The sequence below is a fragment of the Manis javanica genome, chromosome 4, assembly GCF_040802235.1.
Source record: "Manis javanica isolate MJ-LG chromosome 4, MJ_LKY, whole genome shotgun sequence".
In the NCBI taxonomy this organism is placed as follows: Eukaryota; Metazoa; Chordata; class Mammalia; order Pholidota; family Manidae; genus Manis; species Manis javanica.
In genome coordinates, this window is record NC_133159.1 from 19,463,323 (window position 1) to 19,480,986 (window position 17,664).

At 54.5% G+C, this 17,664-nt stretch overlaps 3 protein-coding genes across 9 annotated transcripts; 2 read left to right on the forward strand and 1 right to left on the reverse strand.

Annotated features, from left to right (window-relative positions):
- Window positions 1-3,543: 3,543 nt before the first annotated feature.
- On the forward strand, window positions 3,544-4,517 carry ZNF593 (zinc finger protein 593). The gene is made up of 3 exons (XM_073233447.1): window positions 3,544-3,833; window positions 4,065-4,127; window positions 4,221-4,517. The coding sequence occupies exons 1-3, from the start codon at window positions 3,634-3,636 to the stop codon at window positions 4,360-4,362; spliced, it is 405 nt and encodes a 134-aa protein (XP_073089548.1). The 5' UTR covers window positions 3,544-3,633; the 3' UTR covers window positions 4,363-4,517.
- Window positions 4,518-4,647: 130 nt separating this feature from the next.
- ZNF593OS (ZNF593 opposite strand) lies at window positions 4,648-9,911 on the reverse strand. Of its 2 annotated transcripts, XM_073233450.1 has the most exons (4): window positions 8,835-9,911; window positions 5,311-5,380; window positions 4,854-5,033; window positions 4,648-4,707 (listed from the first exon to the last, which is right to left on the reverse strand). In XM_073233450.1, the coding sequence occupies exons 1-3, from the start codon at window positions 8,846-8,848 to the stop codon at window positions 4,887-4,889; spliced, it is 231 nt and encodes a 76-aa protein (XP_073089551.1). In that variant the 5' UTR covers window positions 8,849-9,911; the 3' UTR covers window positions 4,648-4,707; window positions 4,854-4,886. The 2 variants fall into 2 exon arrangements, with proteins under 2 accessions (XP_073089551.1, XP_073089549.1); XM_073233448.1 differs by having other exon boundaries at window positions 4,648-5,033.
- CNKSR1 (connector enhancer of kinase suppressor of Ras 1) lies at window positions 7,902-17,654 on the forward strand. Of its 6 annotated transcripts, none has more exons than XM_017663066.3 (21): window positions 7,902-8,058; window positions 10,316-10,473; window positions 10,577-10,755; window positions 11,357-11,441; window positions 11,861-11,902; window positions 11,974-12,078; window positions 12,695-12,754; window positions 12,873-12,941; window positions 13,265-13,366; window positions 13,448-13,512; window positions 13,587-13,684; window positions 13,806-13,915; window positions 13,994-14,024; window positions 14,418-14,590; window positions 15,448-15,521; window positions 15,685-15,756; window positions 15,931-16,025; window positions 16,246-16,307; window positions 16,379-16,478; window positions 16,558-16,739; window positions 16,963-17,654. In XM_017663066.3, the coding sequence occupies exons 1-21, from the start codon at window positions 8,007-8,009 to the stop codon at window positions 17,230-17,232; spliced, it is 2,184 nt and encodes a 727-aa protein (XP_017518555.3). In that variant the 5' UTR covers window positions 7,902-8,006; the 3' UTR covers window positions 17,233-17,654. The 6 variants fall into 6 exon arrangements, with proteins under 6 accessions (XP_017518555.3, XP_017518559.3, XP_017518561.3 ...); XM_017663070.3 differs by lacking the exon at window positions 15,931-16,025 and adding an exon at window positions 16,026-16,099; XM_017663072.3 differs by lacking the exon at window positions 15,931-16,025 and adding an exon at window positions 16,026-16,072.
- Window positions 17,655-17,664: the final 10 nt, after the last annotated feature.

A 17,664-nucleotide genomic window follows, 5' to 3' on the forward strand; every position in this document is an offset into this window, starting at 1 on the left:
GAGTGTGGTTACTCAAGCCAGTGGGAAGAGAGCGTTTGTAGCAGTTTTTTGATGGGTTTAGGAAGAAAGTAGCAGAGTGTGTGACCCTGGGATGTCCAGAGCAGAATTGGGTAAAATTTCCCTTTAGAGAAGAGTTGAAGAGGGTGGTCTTACCAGGACTTCAGGAGAGGATGAAATTAGACACTGATTCACTTCTTCCATCGATAAGGGTGATGCCTGCAGAGGTGTTGGGGGTTGTAGGAGTGCGTAGGTGGAAAGTGAGGTTGCGTTGGGTGGATGTTAAATTGCCTAGGGTTGGTCTACCTGAAGCATCTGAGTGAATGCTGATGGGATATTTTCCGGAGAGAGGGTTAGGAAGAGAAGAGAACATTTTTCCCGGGGGCATTGGAATTTTCCCATTTTGGGTGAGGAGATGGGTGTTGAAGGTTTGTGGTATATTCCTTTTTAGGCTTTCCCGAATGGCCACCCCGCAATCCAGAAGGGTGAAGGTGTCTCTGCTATCTGGATCAACAGGCTCTGTGGCCCTTAGCCAAGCTGGGGTGGGCTGCACATAGCCCCAGCCCTGTGGTGGGGAGCACAGCCAACAGGGTTTTAGGCTGAGGGTAGCTGCTCTTTCACTGGTGAGTCTGTGGCTTTGGAATGAGCCTGAGTGTGGTGCGGAGCAATGTGAGGAGACAGACAGTGGCCTGAGCCAAAGTATGCCCGATTCCACCCTCAGGGGAGTCAGCACCTTGTGGATAAGAGGTGGAATATGGCTAGTAGAAGTGAAGCTAGGTAACATGCATAAATTTGGCACCAGCGTTGGCATATTTACTTATCGTGTTTTTTGAAGAGATATCAGAAGTCTTCTATTGGAATACAAGAATAAACTGCTTCTTTTTTAAGGACTGAAAAGTCAAACTTATCCCAGTTTTTAGGGATGCACCCAAGAGGTGAGTCTGGAGGGATGGAGATTTGATTGCTCATCTGTGGAGAGAACAAAGGAGAGTGGGAGGATGGGGGAGTCCCCGTCCTTTGTCCTGAAATCCTGTTGGGCCAGGCAGGGCATCCCTGTGTTGGCCCCGGAAGGGTTTTCAGATTTAGCTAGCTTTACTGTGTATCCCTTGGCCCCAGTCCGAATCATGGGGCCTCTATCATCTCTTGTCTGTATGGGCCTGTCATCCTTTTCCACCATTGACCCCTGTGTAAGGGTCGCATGAGTACCTGTGTTCCTCTCAGCCTGGCAAGTTAGTGCTTGTTCCCTCTCTCCCATTCCCATGACCTATGCAACGGTAAGAAACCTATCATTTGGATGGTCACTAAAAGATAGAGGGTAGGTGGGGCTTCCCCTGTAGTTTTTAGTTGTGTCAGGTTCTTCCTAAATCAGAGGAGCCGATGTAGGTGATCTGCAGAGTGCAGAAAAAGTTGTATCTGATTTCCTTTCTCCCTCCTCTTTCCAGCTGGCCTCAGGATAGAGTGGGTGTCCCATTAGGCAGGCTACATATCCCAGGGTAGGTTGGAGAGGTGTGTATTGAAATACACAGTGTATGAAATCCCAGGCCTCTAGATCTTCACAAAGGCAACAGCCTTGGGACCCAGCAAGGTAGCCTACAGGCTCTGTTTATGTAGAGGAGAAACTGTTGCGCTGTCTTGGTTGGGAGGAGTGGTCTCAAGAGCAAGAGGAAGTATTTCCCTTGAACCCATTGTGGTGAAAGGTCCAATCTACAGAAGGGAACAGAGCTCGGAGGCACGAATGAGGCAGGCCATCCCGCACAGCAGCCAGAGGAATAGTTCCTTTTGGAGTGAGGTGAGGCTAAAGAGCTGTTTGTAGGTAGAAGAAGCCGGCAGAGCCAAGGTTCCGGCCAGTGTTTCTACCGGAGGTGGATCAGAGAACAAATGGTGGGTAAGGGTGGGGACAGTGGCTGGAGGCTGGTAAGATCCATTTTGGGGGAGATGTGGGGAGCGGTGCAGATACAGCATTTGGTGGCCTTGCACTGTGCACTAGAGGAGACACTGGAGTCAGGGAATAGGAAGTCCACGGGCGCACAGAGAGTGAGGGGGGACCAGGCACAGTGCCTCAGTGCAGCGGAGGGTAGAACGAGCGATGGACTGACATAAACAGTCCCACATGGACATATTAAACACTAATCAGGGAGTCGCCTGAGGGCTGGACATGGGTTTTTGTTTGTTTTACAGTGTGCCTCCTAGTCCACGACGTTGTCTTGAGTTGGCAGGGTGCCTGATGCAATCTTCCCTGGTCTCAGACCGACTTATCCTGTCATAGGAGTCTTCCTGTGGTCAACACCCTAACTGTATTTAAGCCCTCAACCTGTGACCACATATTGCAGCTGTTTTTTGGTCCATGAGAGACAGAGAAGGAGGGAAAGGACCCTCAGAGAATCGGTAAGTTGTGCCTCCAGCCAAGGAGGCGAGGCACACATGGCTTACCAGGAGTAGCAATTCTGGTAATTATGGCACCAGAAAAGATGTTAACTGGTTGAATATGTTTTGTTTCCCCAGTTCTTATCTTCCCAAAAGGAGAGAATTCAGTCAAGAAACCAGAACACAAGAAAAAGCAGCAAGAAATCTATTGGGTTAAAGTGAAAGTACAGTCTCGAGACCAAAGGAGAGTGGGCTGCCTGGAAATCAGGGTTAGGATTGGTCTCTTTCCTCTAAGATGGTGGGAAATCTTGCCCTACTTCTTACATTATTTGACAGGTGGAATGACCTGTTATATAACTTTTGTAGGTTATATACCTTTTTCTTAGTGCACAGACACCTTATCCGTAAGTACCTGAGTGAAGCCCACAGAGGCGGGGGTGGGCAAAACCACAATGCTAACTGGGTGTGGATGTTATTTTAATACTCAGTAATCCGAAAAGTCCCTGTGGTTCTGGATATTCTGATAAACTGATTGCAGAACTGAGAACTAGGGGGGGCTTGGGGGTTGGTCAGGACAGTCTTCCAGGCCACTTCCTTGGTGATGGGCTGGCCTCTTTCTCCTGTTTATGTCTAACCGCCTACTCTAACATGGCTGGGGAGGAACACCCATCCTTCACAGATTTGGCTGCGCGTGGATGGAGGATGGAGATCTGAGGGAGTAACTGGGGTGCGTTTAAAGTGGTGAGGGCTTTGTCAGGGACTGGAGGTATCTCAGGAATCCCTGGGAGTCGGGATCCCAAACTTACTCGCGGTCACCGTATGTTAATTTACATCACGGGCAATATTCAGGGCCTCCCAGGGGTGCTTAAAGCGCTTCCCCGCAGAGTCTAAAATCTCGGAACAGGGAAGGCGTGATAGAGCCAGAGGAGGGCTCTGAGATAGGATAGGCCAGGCCGGGTGCGCAGGGCTGCGGGACAGCACGGAATCCACCCCTCACCTCCCACACCGCCCGGCACAAACCACCCCGTTGCCTCCAGCGACTGCCTCCTCCCTCAGGTTAGGAGTTCTCTTGGGTCCGCCCGGAGCTCCGTCATTGACGCCGACGGCCGCCTGGGGGCGCTCAAGGCGCGGCCCGCTCAAATGACGCCATCACAGGAGGTCTGTACGCGCCTGTTCCGCCCCTGGGCGTCGCGTGACGTCACTGAGTAGCCCGGAAGCGCCTGCACACGTTCTCTGACGGCTGTGGTCCCCTTGGCTCCGCTGTCACCGGCCATGGGTCGCTCCCGTCGGACGGGCGCACACAGAGCGCACTCCCTGGCCCGCCAGATGAAGGCGAAACGGCGGCGGCCAGACCTGGATGAGATTCACCGAGAGCTGAGGCTCCAGGTTCCCGCACGTCCCCGGCCAGACCTGGGTTCTGAGCCCGATCCCGACCTGCCAGGGGGCGGCCTGCATCGCTGTCTGGCCTGCGCGTGAGTCCCGGCTGGGCCGGGCCTGGGGAGGAGAAGGATCCGCGGTATGGGTAACCTGTGAGGTCCAGGCCCTGGGGCCTCAGATTTCTTCTTTTAGGACCCGTGGGTCAGACGGCCTCCCATTCCCTTCGGAGCTGGAGCATGGTGTCAGGGAATGAGTTAGGGTCACGGAGATAAGCATACCTGAGAGGCATCACCTCCTCACTCTCCTTCTTACCCCCATCCCTACAGGAGGTATTTCATAGATTCTGCCAACCTGAAGACCCACTTCCGTTCCAAAGACCACAAGAAAAGGTATGAAGGAGTAAGGGAGGATCCATGGATGGGTGCCGGACAGTCAGTGCTCGCATCTGGTCAGTTCCCAACTCCTGTTCTTCTTTCTCCCAGGCTAAAGCAGCTGAGCGTGGAGCCCTACAGTCAGGAAGAGGCTGAGAGGGCAGCGGGTATGGGCTCCTATGTGCCTCCCCAGAGACTGGCATTGCCCACAGAAGTATCCACCGATGTCCCTGAGATGGACACATCTACCTGACTGGCCTGAGGATGCAAGGCAGTGGGGCTGCCTGTGGACAGTGATGCAAGGGCTAGGCTGGGAGAGACTGTGCAGCCTGCTTGGGCCCTGGGTTTGGGGAGTAGATGGCCTCTTCTGGGTGCCCCCCCCCCCAATAAAGGAACTGGATAGAGGAATTGCCTCTGACTCTCTAAGCTCCAGGCCACTTCCCTAGGCTCCTGCCCTGTAGGGGTTTCTCTGCCACTCCCGTGTTCAGGGCCCAGGGTGTCTATTCCCCACTTGGTTCAGCTTTGGGACCTGCATCCTTACCTTCTCTCAGCAGTCCTGTCATCTGAGCTGACAGGTGCAGTGGGAAGGTGGGGTCCCCTGTCGGGTCGGGGGGGCAGCAGTAATTAGGATGAGGTTTATAGTAGGATCCTGGTTATAATCAGGGCAAGGAGTGATACCACCCCCACCCCACCCCACCCCAGAAAAGAAGTGGGCTCTCAAGATTGTAGCCCTGAGTCACATACCCCCAGGGCCCAGATGAGAATCTGTCCACTTTGTCATGGGGCCTGTGGTGGCTGCCGCTGCCCCACCATCTTCCAGACAGCATAGCAGGAGCCACCCAGCCCGAGGACAGCCAGTAGTGTAGCCACAATCCCAGTCAGTGGACTCTGGGGCTCTGCCTTCAGTTCCCCAGATACCTGCATCTGGGGGTTCACAGAGGATCCGCCTGAGGGGTCAGTTGAGACTTCTGAGAAGGTAGGGGGTGGAAAGGGGCTAAGGTACAGCTGTGTGAGGGAGATTCGGATGCCATTGCTGCCCCAGGGAGATTCCACCCCAATTCCCTTTCACTTCACTGCCCATCTGGGCCCTGGCTGCTCAGGCAGCAGGAAATGTGACAGTTTGGCTTTTGGGAGTGTCAACTCAGCTATGGAAGGGGAAGGACAGGGCTGGTGCCAGAAACCATCTGTTAGGAGTACTTACCTGTAGCACCCGGAAATAGCCAGGGGTCAGTCGTCGAAATCGCATGGTGGATGCCGCTAGTTCTGGCAGCCTGTGGGGTGGAAGCAGGAGTGAGGACCAGTGGTGTTCATGGCACCAAGAAGTGGAAACCAGGGCATAAAGTTTCCTGACCTCTCAAATACATGAGAGCCATGCCCCAGAGGATGCTTACCAGCGTCTGCTTCCCGGGTCTGGCAGGGGCTGAGGCAGCTGGACCTTTAAATCTGTTCCCTTCCCCTGCCTACCCGCCCTGCCAACCTTTGAGCAGCTGTCAGGAAAGATCAGCATCAGGCCTGAGCAGCACCTCCCCCATCCACTGGGTAGGCAGGAGAGGAGGCCTTGCCTAGCAGTGCTCAGCAATCTCAGGCCTGGACTAGGTAGTGAGAGCACCTCCCCAGCCCTGACCCTCCCTCAGATGATTGGATGTCACTAATCAGCTCTCAGCAAAGGAGGGGGAGGGTGCCTTATTTCTCCTCTCCAAACATAGGTAAGCCTTTTTCATTTGACTTCTGTTAGACCAACCACCCCTATCTTGGGGGAGAGTGCATATCACCCTTTTCCCCATTATGGAGTTCCTTCAGGGACTTCCCTAGCCTCATCCTGGGGACAATAATAAAGGGAGATCTGCAGATACTGATTAAGAAAGCCATATGTTGTGTGCTAACAAATAGTAGCTGACAATGCTAGGAGTTATTCTAAGCATTTTACATGTATTATTTCATTTGGTTTCTATTATCTCATTAAAAAACATCTGCAGAATAGTGTGTAGAGTATCTGCATATATAGAAAATGAAAGAACTCTCATACAACAGAGCCCACACTGGGGAACGGAATAAGGACATGCTAGGAAAAGGGCACATCCTCCTTTCACTTAATGAGCTTCTGTTATCTTTGAAATTTTTACTGCAAGCATATAGAAAGAACTATAAACTCACAAAACTACCTTTAAAATAGAAGATGCCACTTACTGTACTCCTAACTGCCAAGCCCTGCCAGGTGCTGGGGGCGTAGAATAAAGGCACCATTGTGTTTGGTAGGCCCCCAATCCTTCTAGGGGAGTATATGAGTACAAGTGGTGAGTTCTTGTCTGGACTGTGCAGGACTGTGAGGGCAGGGGCTGCCTGGCTTCTCACCTCTGTATCTTGGGCCAGTCCAAGGGAGGAGTTTGAAGAAATCACAATGTGGAGATGGTCTTTTTATGTGGCTTTCGGAGAGTGCCATAGGGAGACTGTTGTAAGAGGCGTATTGGAGGGACACACGGTGCAGATGTAAGGACATGAGGCAAAGGACAAAGGCAGAGAGGTGAGGGTCATATTGCAAATTTGGAGCCTACTGATTTACAAATGAGGGAGCAAGGCCTGCATGGACCTAGTGAGCTGGAGACTCATTGAAGGAAGCAGCTGGCAACCTGCACTCTTGTTTGATGCCAGGTGTGAAGGTTGAATGGGGGTCAGCAAGCTGGCAGAGTCCCAGAGAACTCAATTTATATGTAAAATTATTAATGGTGACAAAACACGTACACTACATGGGCCATCCATAGGCCAAATTCAGACTTTGGGTCTCTGAATTATAGGCAAGATTGTGACAAGCTTTGAAGGCCAGGTTTGGGGTCACTGTTAGGTATTCCAAATTAGGTGGCACAGTGAGAGGGGCAGACTTTGGAAAGGCCTGCCAAGCCCCTCCCCACAGAATAAAGTAATAATTACTCAGAACTACTCCATGTTACAGATTTCAAAATACTTAAAGGAAGTCTTAGCACTAAGGTCTAGGTGTCCTTCTTTTAGAGAGGAAGAAACAGGTTTGGAGAGGTGTAGGGGTTGAGCTTAGTCACACAGTCAATAGAACTGATTCTGTCTGATTGCAAAGTGCTGAGAGTCCCCTAGCCTGGGATGATGATAATGATAACTACAGTCTAATGTTATTCAAGCGACACACACTGATGTTAGAAAAGGAAAATTTAACTTGCCAGTCGTGTTATTTAATGCTAATAAACACATCACTGTTACAAATTTGTGTTTATAAATATATCTGGGTAGTAATTTTTGTAATCTTAAGCATTTTGTTTTATGCTCTTAAAAGCACTATTCTGAGAAAGGGCCCATAGGTTTCACCAGACTGCCAAAAGGGTCCATGGTGCAAAAAGAAATAGTGAAGGGCTAAAAAACGCTGTTCAAAAGTTCTCAGAGCTGTTAACGCACAGCAGCCCATTTTACAGACTGGGAAACTGGCACGTCCGGGAGGGTCAGCCCCTGGTCACACAGAAAACAAGCTGCGGAGTTGGGATTTGCACCCAGGGCTCTGGCACCCTAACCTCTTCGCTTTGTTGCTGTGCTCACTGCCCTCCCTTCGGCCTCTTTCTGAGGAGCATAAAGGTCACAGCCCCTCCCTAAGATTTGAGGCCGGTTCGGGGCAGGATCGCCTGGGTCACACACCAGCGGCACCGCCCCCGGGTCAGGCCACCGCCCGTCCGGGGACGCCTGCAGGGCGGGGCAGGAGGCGGGCAGACGGCGGGCCAATGGCTGTCGTAGCGCCTCACCTGGCCAGCCTCGTGGGCCAGGTATGCTGGTGGCTCCGCCCAGGGCCCAGCCCGGCTCCTCCCCAGGCCTGGGGTCTGGGAGCGGAAATTCCTGCGCGGGCGGGACGGAACCGGCGCAGATCCGAACCGGCTGGCCGCGGCCATGGAGCCAGTAGCGACCTGGACCCCCGAGAAGGTGGCAACTTGGCTGAGAGGTGGGTGGGGCCGAGGCAGAGTCGGGCTTGAGGGGAACTGGGACGGTGAGAGGAAAAGGAAAAGGGACCTGCCGAGTTTGACAGTGGTTAGTCAGCCAACGAGTAAGCTAGAGCGTTTGCCGGGTACCTGGTACATTAATAGAGACAGGACAGCCGAGATGACCCCGGGGGCGGACGACCCAGAAGGGGTCTCCCATCGACCCATCATCCCTAAAGGCTGCCAGGCTGGGGAGGAGGTGATCGTGTAATGAAAACAAAGAGGGGGCGGCCACTGGGGCCCACGCCCATTTTATCTCCATCTTCCCTCAACCCCGGGGCTGTTATTAAACCCATTTTTCAGAAGCGGAAACTGATGCACTGAGCCAGAAGTTATTTGCCCACGCTTTGGAATAGGGCCGGCCCCCTTGTCTTTTACCCTTCTTCCTACCTTGAGGCTCCCAGGGAGAGAAGCTGAAGCCCCAGCCAGACCGAGGGGTTGGCACAGCCCCACCCTATGGGCCTCCAGGGGAGGAGGTGCTGTCCAGACTCTGTGAGCCTAGATGGGTGGGCAGCCGCCAAGGCTGCCCAAAGACTCAGAGAAGTAAGGACTTTATGGGTGCCGCTGGGAGGGGCAAAGTGAGTGGGGACATCCCTCGTAAAGAGGGGAGCTGGAATAGAGGGGGCCTTTCTGAGTGCTGTTGCCAGGGTCAGGGTGACCACGACAGCCCCTGAAGAGCAGCGACTCAGGGCTGGAGTCAGACTCCCAGATGGGGTTCCAGGCCCGGCCCTCCACTCACCAGCTCTGTGGCATACATCTGTTTCTCTATCCATAAAATGAGGAAGGCAACTCTGATCTCCTCAAGTAGATAAAACAAGGCAATCATGTCAAATGCCTAGTATGCGTAGCTCAATATCAGGGCCCATTTGGAGACAGGCAGCACAGCACATTCCCTGTACATAGAAAAGGAGTTGCTCAAGAGTCTGTAGCTGTGGACTAACCAGTTCCTGAACTCCCAGTCCAGTGCTCATAATGTCACACAAACATTCCCCACTGATGGTCCTTGCCTTGGAATGGAAGGAATTCCTTCAAAGAGTGAGCAAGCCTACTTACCTCTATTTGTATCAGTTTTTTCATCAGTAAAATGGAGTTAACAATAGTCTTTACCTCCTAGATTCAGTGAGGATCAAAGGCAATATGCATAGAGCTCTTAAAGTTTTGCCTGGCACATAGGAAGCATTCAGTAGATACTTTACTTATTTTTGGTCTTCCTTGTCTACATTGTGCCAGGCATGGGCTGGAGTTAGAGATGAACAGGTACATAAGGCCTAGTCCTTGAAGAGCTCATGATCGAGTGGAAGAGGCTGACACTCGTGTGCAGGGGTTTGTGAAGGCACGGGGCAGTGGGAGCTGGAGAGGCCCTGACCCAGCCTGGGGAATTGTGAAAGGCTTTCTGTGAGAGTTAGATGAAAAAGGGAGTGAAGGAGCTGGAAGAGCAGTCCAAGCAGAAGGAATAGCACATGCAAGGACCCTGAGGCAAAAGGGCAGTTTTATCCAGGAGCTGCAGGGAGTTAGTACTCTGGTTCTGAAGTCTGAGGAGCTGTTCCGAGAGATGAGACTGAAGAGGCAGGCAGCAGCCTGATCTTACAGGGCCTTCTAGATCATGGTAGAGTCTGGCGATCATAATAGGGTACCTGTTAACTGTCTTCCATGAACCAGGGAGTGGGCCAAGTACTTGACATGTCACATCATTTAATACATGTATGATTAGGTGGTAGGTACTTTTATTATCCCCATGTTACAGGTGAGGAAACCAAGGCACAGAGCAATTAAGTTACTTGCTCAAGTGCTAGCACTCAGGTCTCCCTCACTCCAAAGCCCCATGCTTTTATCCCTTATGTCAGTAGTTCCCAGACTTGAACAAGCATTAGGACACCTGGAGGATTTGTTAAAACGCAGACTGCTGGTCCCTACTCTACCCCTGAGTTCTGATTCAGTAGGAATGGCATGGGGCTGAGAATTTGTATTTCTAACAAGTTCTCCAGTGAGGTTGCCACTGTTGCTGGTCTGGGGACCACCCTTTGGCAACCACTGCCCTATTACTATCCTACTTCTCAACTCAGTAGTCTTATCTGTAAAATGGGCAGAATACAGTCTAGATCTCAGGGTTGTCATTAGGAATAGGTTGGAGGGACAAGGGCTTTGCAGGAGTGTAGAGCTAGCTTAAAAGGCTATGATACCCGCTGGCTCCCTCCTTGCTGACCCCTCCTTTCCCTCCAGGCCTTGATGATTCCCTGCAGGACTATCCCTTTGAGGGCTGGGAGCTACCTGGCAAGTACCTGCTCCAGCTCTGTCCCCACAGCCTTGAGGCTCTGACTGTGTGGCCTCTGGGCCACCAGGAGCTAATCCTGCAAGGGGTGGAACAGCTCCAGGCCCTAGTGAGTAAACAGTGGCCACACTGGCTGCCACTACCACCCACCTGGGGGTTGCTGGTAGGAGTTGGCCACTGCCAGAAGGTAACCTGCCCCCTCTCTGGCACAGAGCTCCGGGCTACAGACACAGAACCTACGGAGCCTGACAGAGAGGCTGCTGGAGAAGACCCGTGCCCTCCAGAGCTTAGTGCAGGACCACCTGTGGAGTGCCGAGCCCCCAGCCAATGTCCTCAGCAAAGCTGTGGAGCTGGTGCATGCGGCCCATACCCTCCTCTTCTGGCTCAACAGGTACCTTGGGCTCCTCCCAGCGCCCAGGGTGGGGTGACTGGTGACAGGACCCTGCTTGTCCTTGTCCTTCTCCAGGGCCTGGGAGAGAAAAATGGAGCTTAGCTCTTGTTCAGATGCGACAGAGCAGGGCAAAGAGGTTAGCTGGTCTGTGCAGGGGCCCTGGGATGCCTGAGTTCCCACCCCACCTCCAGCTTGCAATCATAACAGTTATAACAATGACATTGCATAGAGTCTCCACCCCCTTCACTGGCTGCTGCTTGTCCCACAGGTTGCAGCTCAAATGTCATCTCCTCAGGGAAGCTTCCCTGATATACACTCTCAGAGCTCCTTACATTTCAAAGCAGCTGAAGTTAAATCATCATGGATGTAATTATGTGTTGGATGTCTGTCTCCCTAGTGCCTAGAATAGGGCCTGGCATGTATTAGGTGCTTAACATATAAGTCCTGGACTCTGCTCTTTAGATGTATCAGTCATCTCCTTTACCCTAAACCAAACCCCTCAGAGCAGGTATCCCCACAGCTTAGATGACTAGTTGGCTCCAAGTGGTTCTGTGACTTGACCTTAAGCCTCTTAACCAGTGCTCTATCCTTCCCCTGACAGGTACCTCTTCTCCCACTTAAACGACTTCTCAGCCTGCCAGGAGATTGGGGAGTTGTGTGGGGAGCTGGGCCAGGCCTTGCAGGAGGTAAGAGAACCAGGGCCAGGCTTGGCCCAGGCTGTGGAGACCAAGTCAGGCTAAGAGCTTTTTATAACCTGTGAATCAGCACAGGATCGGGTGTGGGGGCTGGGAGGAGGCAAAGGCAGGAAGAAAGCAGGCCTGTCCACTGGGTAGGGGGCAATGGGGACATGGGGTCTGGCTGACAGGGAAGCTCAGGAAGTTTGATTATCAGGAGGGGGTTGAGCAGGAGAGGGCATGTGTGGTGACTTCTGGGGGCCTGGCATCTGGGGGATGATTCCTTGGGGCCAAAACTCTGAGGCTATAAAGTTCTGGGAAAGGAGCCAGGGTGCAGGACACTGGGAAGGACGGCAGGGAATCCCACCCTGCCCTCAGGAGAAAGCAGTGCTCCCTACTCAGGGGAGCCACTGTTCTCTCTCTCTTTCTAGGACATTCCAGCGGCTGAGAAGGAGAGCAAAGTCCTGAGGATTGTGAGTGTGGGTGGGGAGCAGGGCTCGGGGTGGGATGGGGCTCAAGCTAGATGTCCTTCTCGTCTCCCTAGTGCAGCCACGTAGCTGGGATCTGCCACCACATCCTGAGCTACAGCCCCTATGAGCTGCTGGAACAGAGGGCCGTGCTAGAGCGCGTTCAGCTGGATGATCCTTTGGTGAGCCCTGACTTCTCATCTCTCACCTCTGACCCCCAGCAGCCTTGTCTGGGCCCTGACATATGATTCTAGGAGCCCACAGAATCCTGTACTGTTAAGGCTGGAAAGCCTATTTCTGTATAGATGTTACAGGCCTGGAGGACTTTCCTGGGGTCTCACCACCATTAAACATCTCCAATCCTGAGGGTCTGTAGCTGGTGTGGTCTCAGGTGACACATTTCAGCCTGGGGACACAGACCCAGCAGGTTAGGGGATTGGGGAGAGGACATAAACTTTTCTGCCTTCATCTTTGATCAGTTGGGAAAACCATAGCCCGCAGCCCTGCCCCTGTCTCCCCTGCACCCCAAGCCCTGCTTATCCCCTCAGGAGGACTTTCAGAGAATTTCGTATCTCAGAAGTCAGCAGCCTTAGCTTCCCTCTGGCCCTTATCAGAGGAGGAGGCAGAGGCCAGGACAGGAGTGGCAAGATCAAAGTCACCAGCAAGCTGGGCAGCGCCAACCTGGGGCCAGCTCCTTCCCCACTTTCGCCCACCCAAGAATCCTGCTGTCCAGAAGGGGTCCTTTCCCCTGGCCCTGCTGCCCCCACACCCCCAGTGACTACAGCCTCCGCCTCACAGGGCCTGGAAATCCACACCACCAGCAACTGCCTACACTTCGTGACCCAAGTAGGCACCCAGGTGAGAGCCTCATACTCTTCTCACACCCTTGCCCGCCTCCAAGGCCCTCTGCCTTGCCAGCCAAGCCAGCTTCAGGCTCCTAGAGAGCACGCCCTCTGAGCCCCACCCCCAACTCCAGGTCCCCACCAACTCCGGGCTGCAGATCCTGCCTGGAGACGAGATTGTCCAGGTCAACGAGCAGGTGGTGGTGAGTGAGGAGGAGATGGACATGGTGGCAGGTGAAGGGGGTACTGAGCAGAACCTGGGCTGGTGAATGGGGAGGGCGCCTGGGCTGGTGGGGAGGCCAGGGTTGTGGGAGCTGCCTTCATGAGACGAGCCAGCTCACACAGGCCCTAGCAGAGCCCAGGTGAAGGGGCTCCCAGAGGCTTCCTGGAGAAGGAGGTGAGGGAGAACAGGAGACTGGGAGGGGACTCCAAGGGCAAGGGCAAGGGCTGCTGGGCTATTTCAGAGCCTCCTGCCCGGTTCGATCCAGCCTGGTGGCCCTGCCCTGCCCCTCGCCCTGTCCCCCAGGTGGGCTGGCCCCATAAGAACGTGGTGAGGGAGCTGCTGCGGGAGCCAGCCAGGGTCAGCCTAGTGCTAAAGAAGGTGCCCGTGCCGGAGACCCCTCCACAGGTACCTTCCCCTGCCACAGCTCTCAGTCTATATGCAGACCTTGTCGTCAGCTCCATCGCCCCATTTCTGGTTGTTCCCCAGACCCCGCCTCAGGCCCTGGGCTCCCCACACCTGAGGACACCATTGCTGACCCCACAGTCTCCCAGGTAACAGGCTCTGGCCTGGGTGCATCACGGTGGGGGAGCCAAGGGCCCATCTCATCACCCCTTGTCCTCCCCAGGTCCCCATCTGAAGATATCTTTGCTTTCAACCTGACTTCAAACCCAAGTCCTGGACCCAGTTCTGCCTGGACAGCTATTTTCAAACCCCGACCAGGTGGCAAGTGCCCTTAGCAATGCATCGGGGGGCGCCTGGCTGTGACCCCCAGACTTCAACACCCTCACCTACCACCGGACCTGGGGCTGGGCTCATGGACCCTCTTCTCCTCCCTCCCTGACAGGTTCTACCTCCCTTGACCCTGAGGCCTGTCTGCCCATCCTCCCTGCGTCCCCAGCCAAATTCCCAGCAGGGGCAGCAGAGACCCAGGAGCCCCCAGAACACCCTGACGAGGTAGGCTCGGGGGCTCAGCAAGGAGGGATGTTTGGCTCTGGACCCAGACCCTTCTCTAACCGCTTATGGTCCTTTCAGAGTCCTGTCCCTGGTCGGAAGAAATCAAAAGGTAGGAGGTGCGCCTGCCTGTGTGGGGGTCCCCTGATGTGAGGAGCTCTTAGAGGTCTTTACAGCGCTGGGCAAGACCATGCCCCACATACATACTTCGCGCACCGCCTCTCCTGGAAACAGCTCTGTTTCTAGGGTCAGACAGACCTGTGCTCCGGGCTGGGCCTCTCACCAGCTCTGTGACTTCGAGCAAACGGCTGCCCCCGGGTCTTCCATTTCCTCATCTCTAAATGGAAAGAGTCATCCCTACCTTGGAAGACGCTTGTCACATCACAAGCACAGAGTCTGGGCTCAGAAATGCCAGCTGGGGACCTTCATGGAGGGCAAGGGAGCACATCTGGCGGTACGGGGAGCCTTTCCAGCCCCTCGCCGACTAGGCTGTGCTGTGCTACAGGCGTGGCGACGCGACTGAGCCGCCGGCGGGTGTCATGCCGGGAGCTGGGCCGGCCGGACTGCGACGGCTGGCTTCTGCTGCGCAAGGTGGCCAGTGGCTTCATGGGCCCACGCTGGCGCCGCTGCTGGTTTGTACTCAAGGGACACACACTCTACTGGTACCACCAGCCCCAGGTGAGAGCCATACATACATGCAGGGAAGCCAGTGAGTCAGAGCCATGGTTCTCGTCCTGATCCCATCATCCATACCCATATGTGGTCACAGGCAGACCCCAGAGCCTCCTGAGCCCCAGTGAACTCATCTGTAAAACGGGGACACTGTTCAGAGAGAAATGAGCTAGTGTGTGTAAACACAGTCCTGAAAAGGCGTCACAGGCCGTGTAGAAAGCATCACCTTTATTCCACCCACCTTTCCTTCTTTTATTCTGTCCATCCTAGTGATAGGCCATTTGTTCAGATTGCTTCCTCACCCAACATACATTCAGGTGCCTATGGTGTACCCAACCCTGGGCTAGGCACTGGGACACTCAGTTGGTCCTGGCTACTCCAGGCTGGTAGAGGGCAAAATGAATACACACTCAGCACAGTACAGGGGACACAGGCTGTGATGAGGGAAAAGGCCAGAGGATGGGTGGAATGGGCCAGCAGGGGTGGCTTAAGGAGTCGAGAAGGCTTCTGGAGAAAGCATCCAGGGGGTGAGTCAGGTGGAGGTGAGAACAAAACCCAAGAAGGTAAAACAGCATTTGCAGAGCTCAGGGGTACCAAGGCAGCCTGGTCTGTGTTTACTGACGGAACAAACGCATGTGCAGGCTCCTCTTTTGTGGCCGATTGTCTGGATATCTTTGGCTCCCCTTTCCCAGCTCAAAGGCACCCCACAGTCATCCCCGCCCCCACCCCAGATTCCTGCTCTGAGTCTGGGCACTGGGTGGTTTGTGGTTGGAGTGTCCAGGAAATGCCCTCTCCGCTCCCCTGCCTGGCCAGCCTCAAGGGTGCTGGCACTTCACGCTGACCCTCATGCTGTGATCCCCCAGGATGAGAAGGCAGAGGGCCTCATCAATGTCTCCAACTACAGTCTGGAAAGTGGACAGGATCAGAAGAAAAAATAGTTAAGTCCTGGAATGTGATCGGCTGTGGGGTGGGGAGTGAAAGGGAGAGGTTAGGTGACAGAGGGGCAGGTGGGGCAGCAGGTAGCTGGGACTCCCAGTCCAGTCTCGTGGGTTCCAGATAGGCACACCCAAGCTGAGCAAAGCCCCTGTGCCCCCTGGCAGTGTGTTCCAGCTCACCCATGATGTGTACAAACCCTTCATCTTCGCTGCTGATACCCTAGCAGATTTGAGCATGTGAGTACTTCCCTCCCCACCCCCGAATTCCACATGGTGCTTGGGAGCATCGGCTCAGGAGCCTGGATTCAAATCCCTGCTTTGCCGATGGGGGTTGGTCAAGGCCCTCACTTCTCTAAGCCTCAGCTTCATCATCTATAAAAATGGGCTAATAATGGTTTCTGTACCTCTCAGAGTTGCTCTGAGGATTAAATTACATCACATGAATGAAAATCCCCTGGCATACAGTAAATGGAAACTCCCCCTGAGACCCATTTGCCCCTCCACAGGTGGGTGCGCCATCTCATTACCTGCATTTCCAAGTACCAGTCTCCAGGTGGGGCCCCTCCTTCCCGAGAGGAAGGTGGGTGTCTTACAGGGGTGGGTCTCACCTGAGCTTCTGCCTTTGCTGGACTGGGGGCTGGGAACTTAAATGCCCTAGCCCACTCCCTCGCCTTTCAAGACCCTGTGAAGCTTAATGAGTTCTCCAACTGCTCCTGTCCACCCCAGACTGCTACAGTGAGACAGAAGCAGAAGACCCGGATGATGAGGCTGGCTCTCGCTCAGCTTCGGTGAGTAAGGGACGGGTGAGGGGAGAATGGCAGGGTGTGGAGCTCAGGTTGATACCCTCTTCTCCTTGCAGCCCAGCCCAGCCCGAGCTTGGAGTCCACTCCGTGGAGACACATCACCTGTAGCCACCCCCACCCAGGGCAGCCCACGGACCTCCTTTGGCCCTCTAACAGGTGTTGTGCTGAGGTTGGGAGCTGAGAGGCGGGTGGGGGCTGGGACGGGCATGTGCTCATCTGCTCCCCCCTCCCACAGACAACAGTGAAGGGGCCCTGGAAGGAATGGTATGGGGGCTGAAGCAGGGTGGTGTGTCCCTCCTGGGCCAGCTGCAGCCTCTCACCCATGAACAATGGCGGAGCTCTTTCATGCGCCGCAACCAAGACCCCCGGCTCAATGAGCGAGTGCACCGTGTGCGGGCACTGCAGAGCACACTCAAGGTCAGCTGGGCAGCAGTGGGCATGCTGAGAGGCTGGGCTCTGGGCTTTCAGCTCTGGCTCCTGGCTCTAGCCTCTGGGCCACGTTCTAGGTTCCCAGAGCCAGGCTCTGGATTCCCTGACAAGTGCTGGGTTCTAGGCCCTGGACTCCAGAATTAGCTCTGGGCTCGGGCTCTGCTCCCCTCCCTGGGTGATCATGGCCCCTTAGGCCCTACTCCCCTCACAGGCAAAACTGCAGGAGCTGCAGGCCTTGGAGGAAGTGCTAGGAGACCCTGAGCTGACCGGAGAGAAGTTCCGACGGTGGAAGGAACAGAACCAGGAGCTCTATTCAGAGGGCCTGGGGGCCTGGGGGGTGGTACGGGCCGAGAGCACCTCCCAAGTCACAGCCTCTAACTCCAGAATACAGTCTTCCCAGCCCATGCCTTCTGACCCTGAGGAGCACTCCCATCTCTGCTCCCTAACCCCAGAGAGCAACCGCCAACCTCCTGGCCTCTGACCCTGCCCAGCACCCTAGCTTCTGACCTCCAGCCTTGAGGACCGCCTCAACCCCCAGCCTCTGACATGTCTAGGACACAGCATCCCTGGGTTCTGTTCACAGTTGGAAACAGGGCTAGTCCATGATTTCACCCCAAGCTGACCCTTTCTGCCTGAGCCTCCACCGTTTCTGCTCCTCTCTTCCCTGCAGTGGGGTAAAGTGAAGTGGGCTCCGTGCCTCCCCTCCCTCTCCTCCCTTGCCAATGAAGGAACAGAAGGCTGGGCTGAAAGAAACTCTCCCACCCTGTCCTCTGACGTGTGGGGCACAAACGTGACCCCCTCAGTCCCTTGGCACTTTTTCCCCAAACCAACCTATACAGGTGTTCATTCACTTTACCCAAAAGACATTTTTCAACCAAATAAAGTCAGTTTCTTTAAAGTGAATCTATGTGTG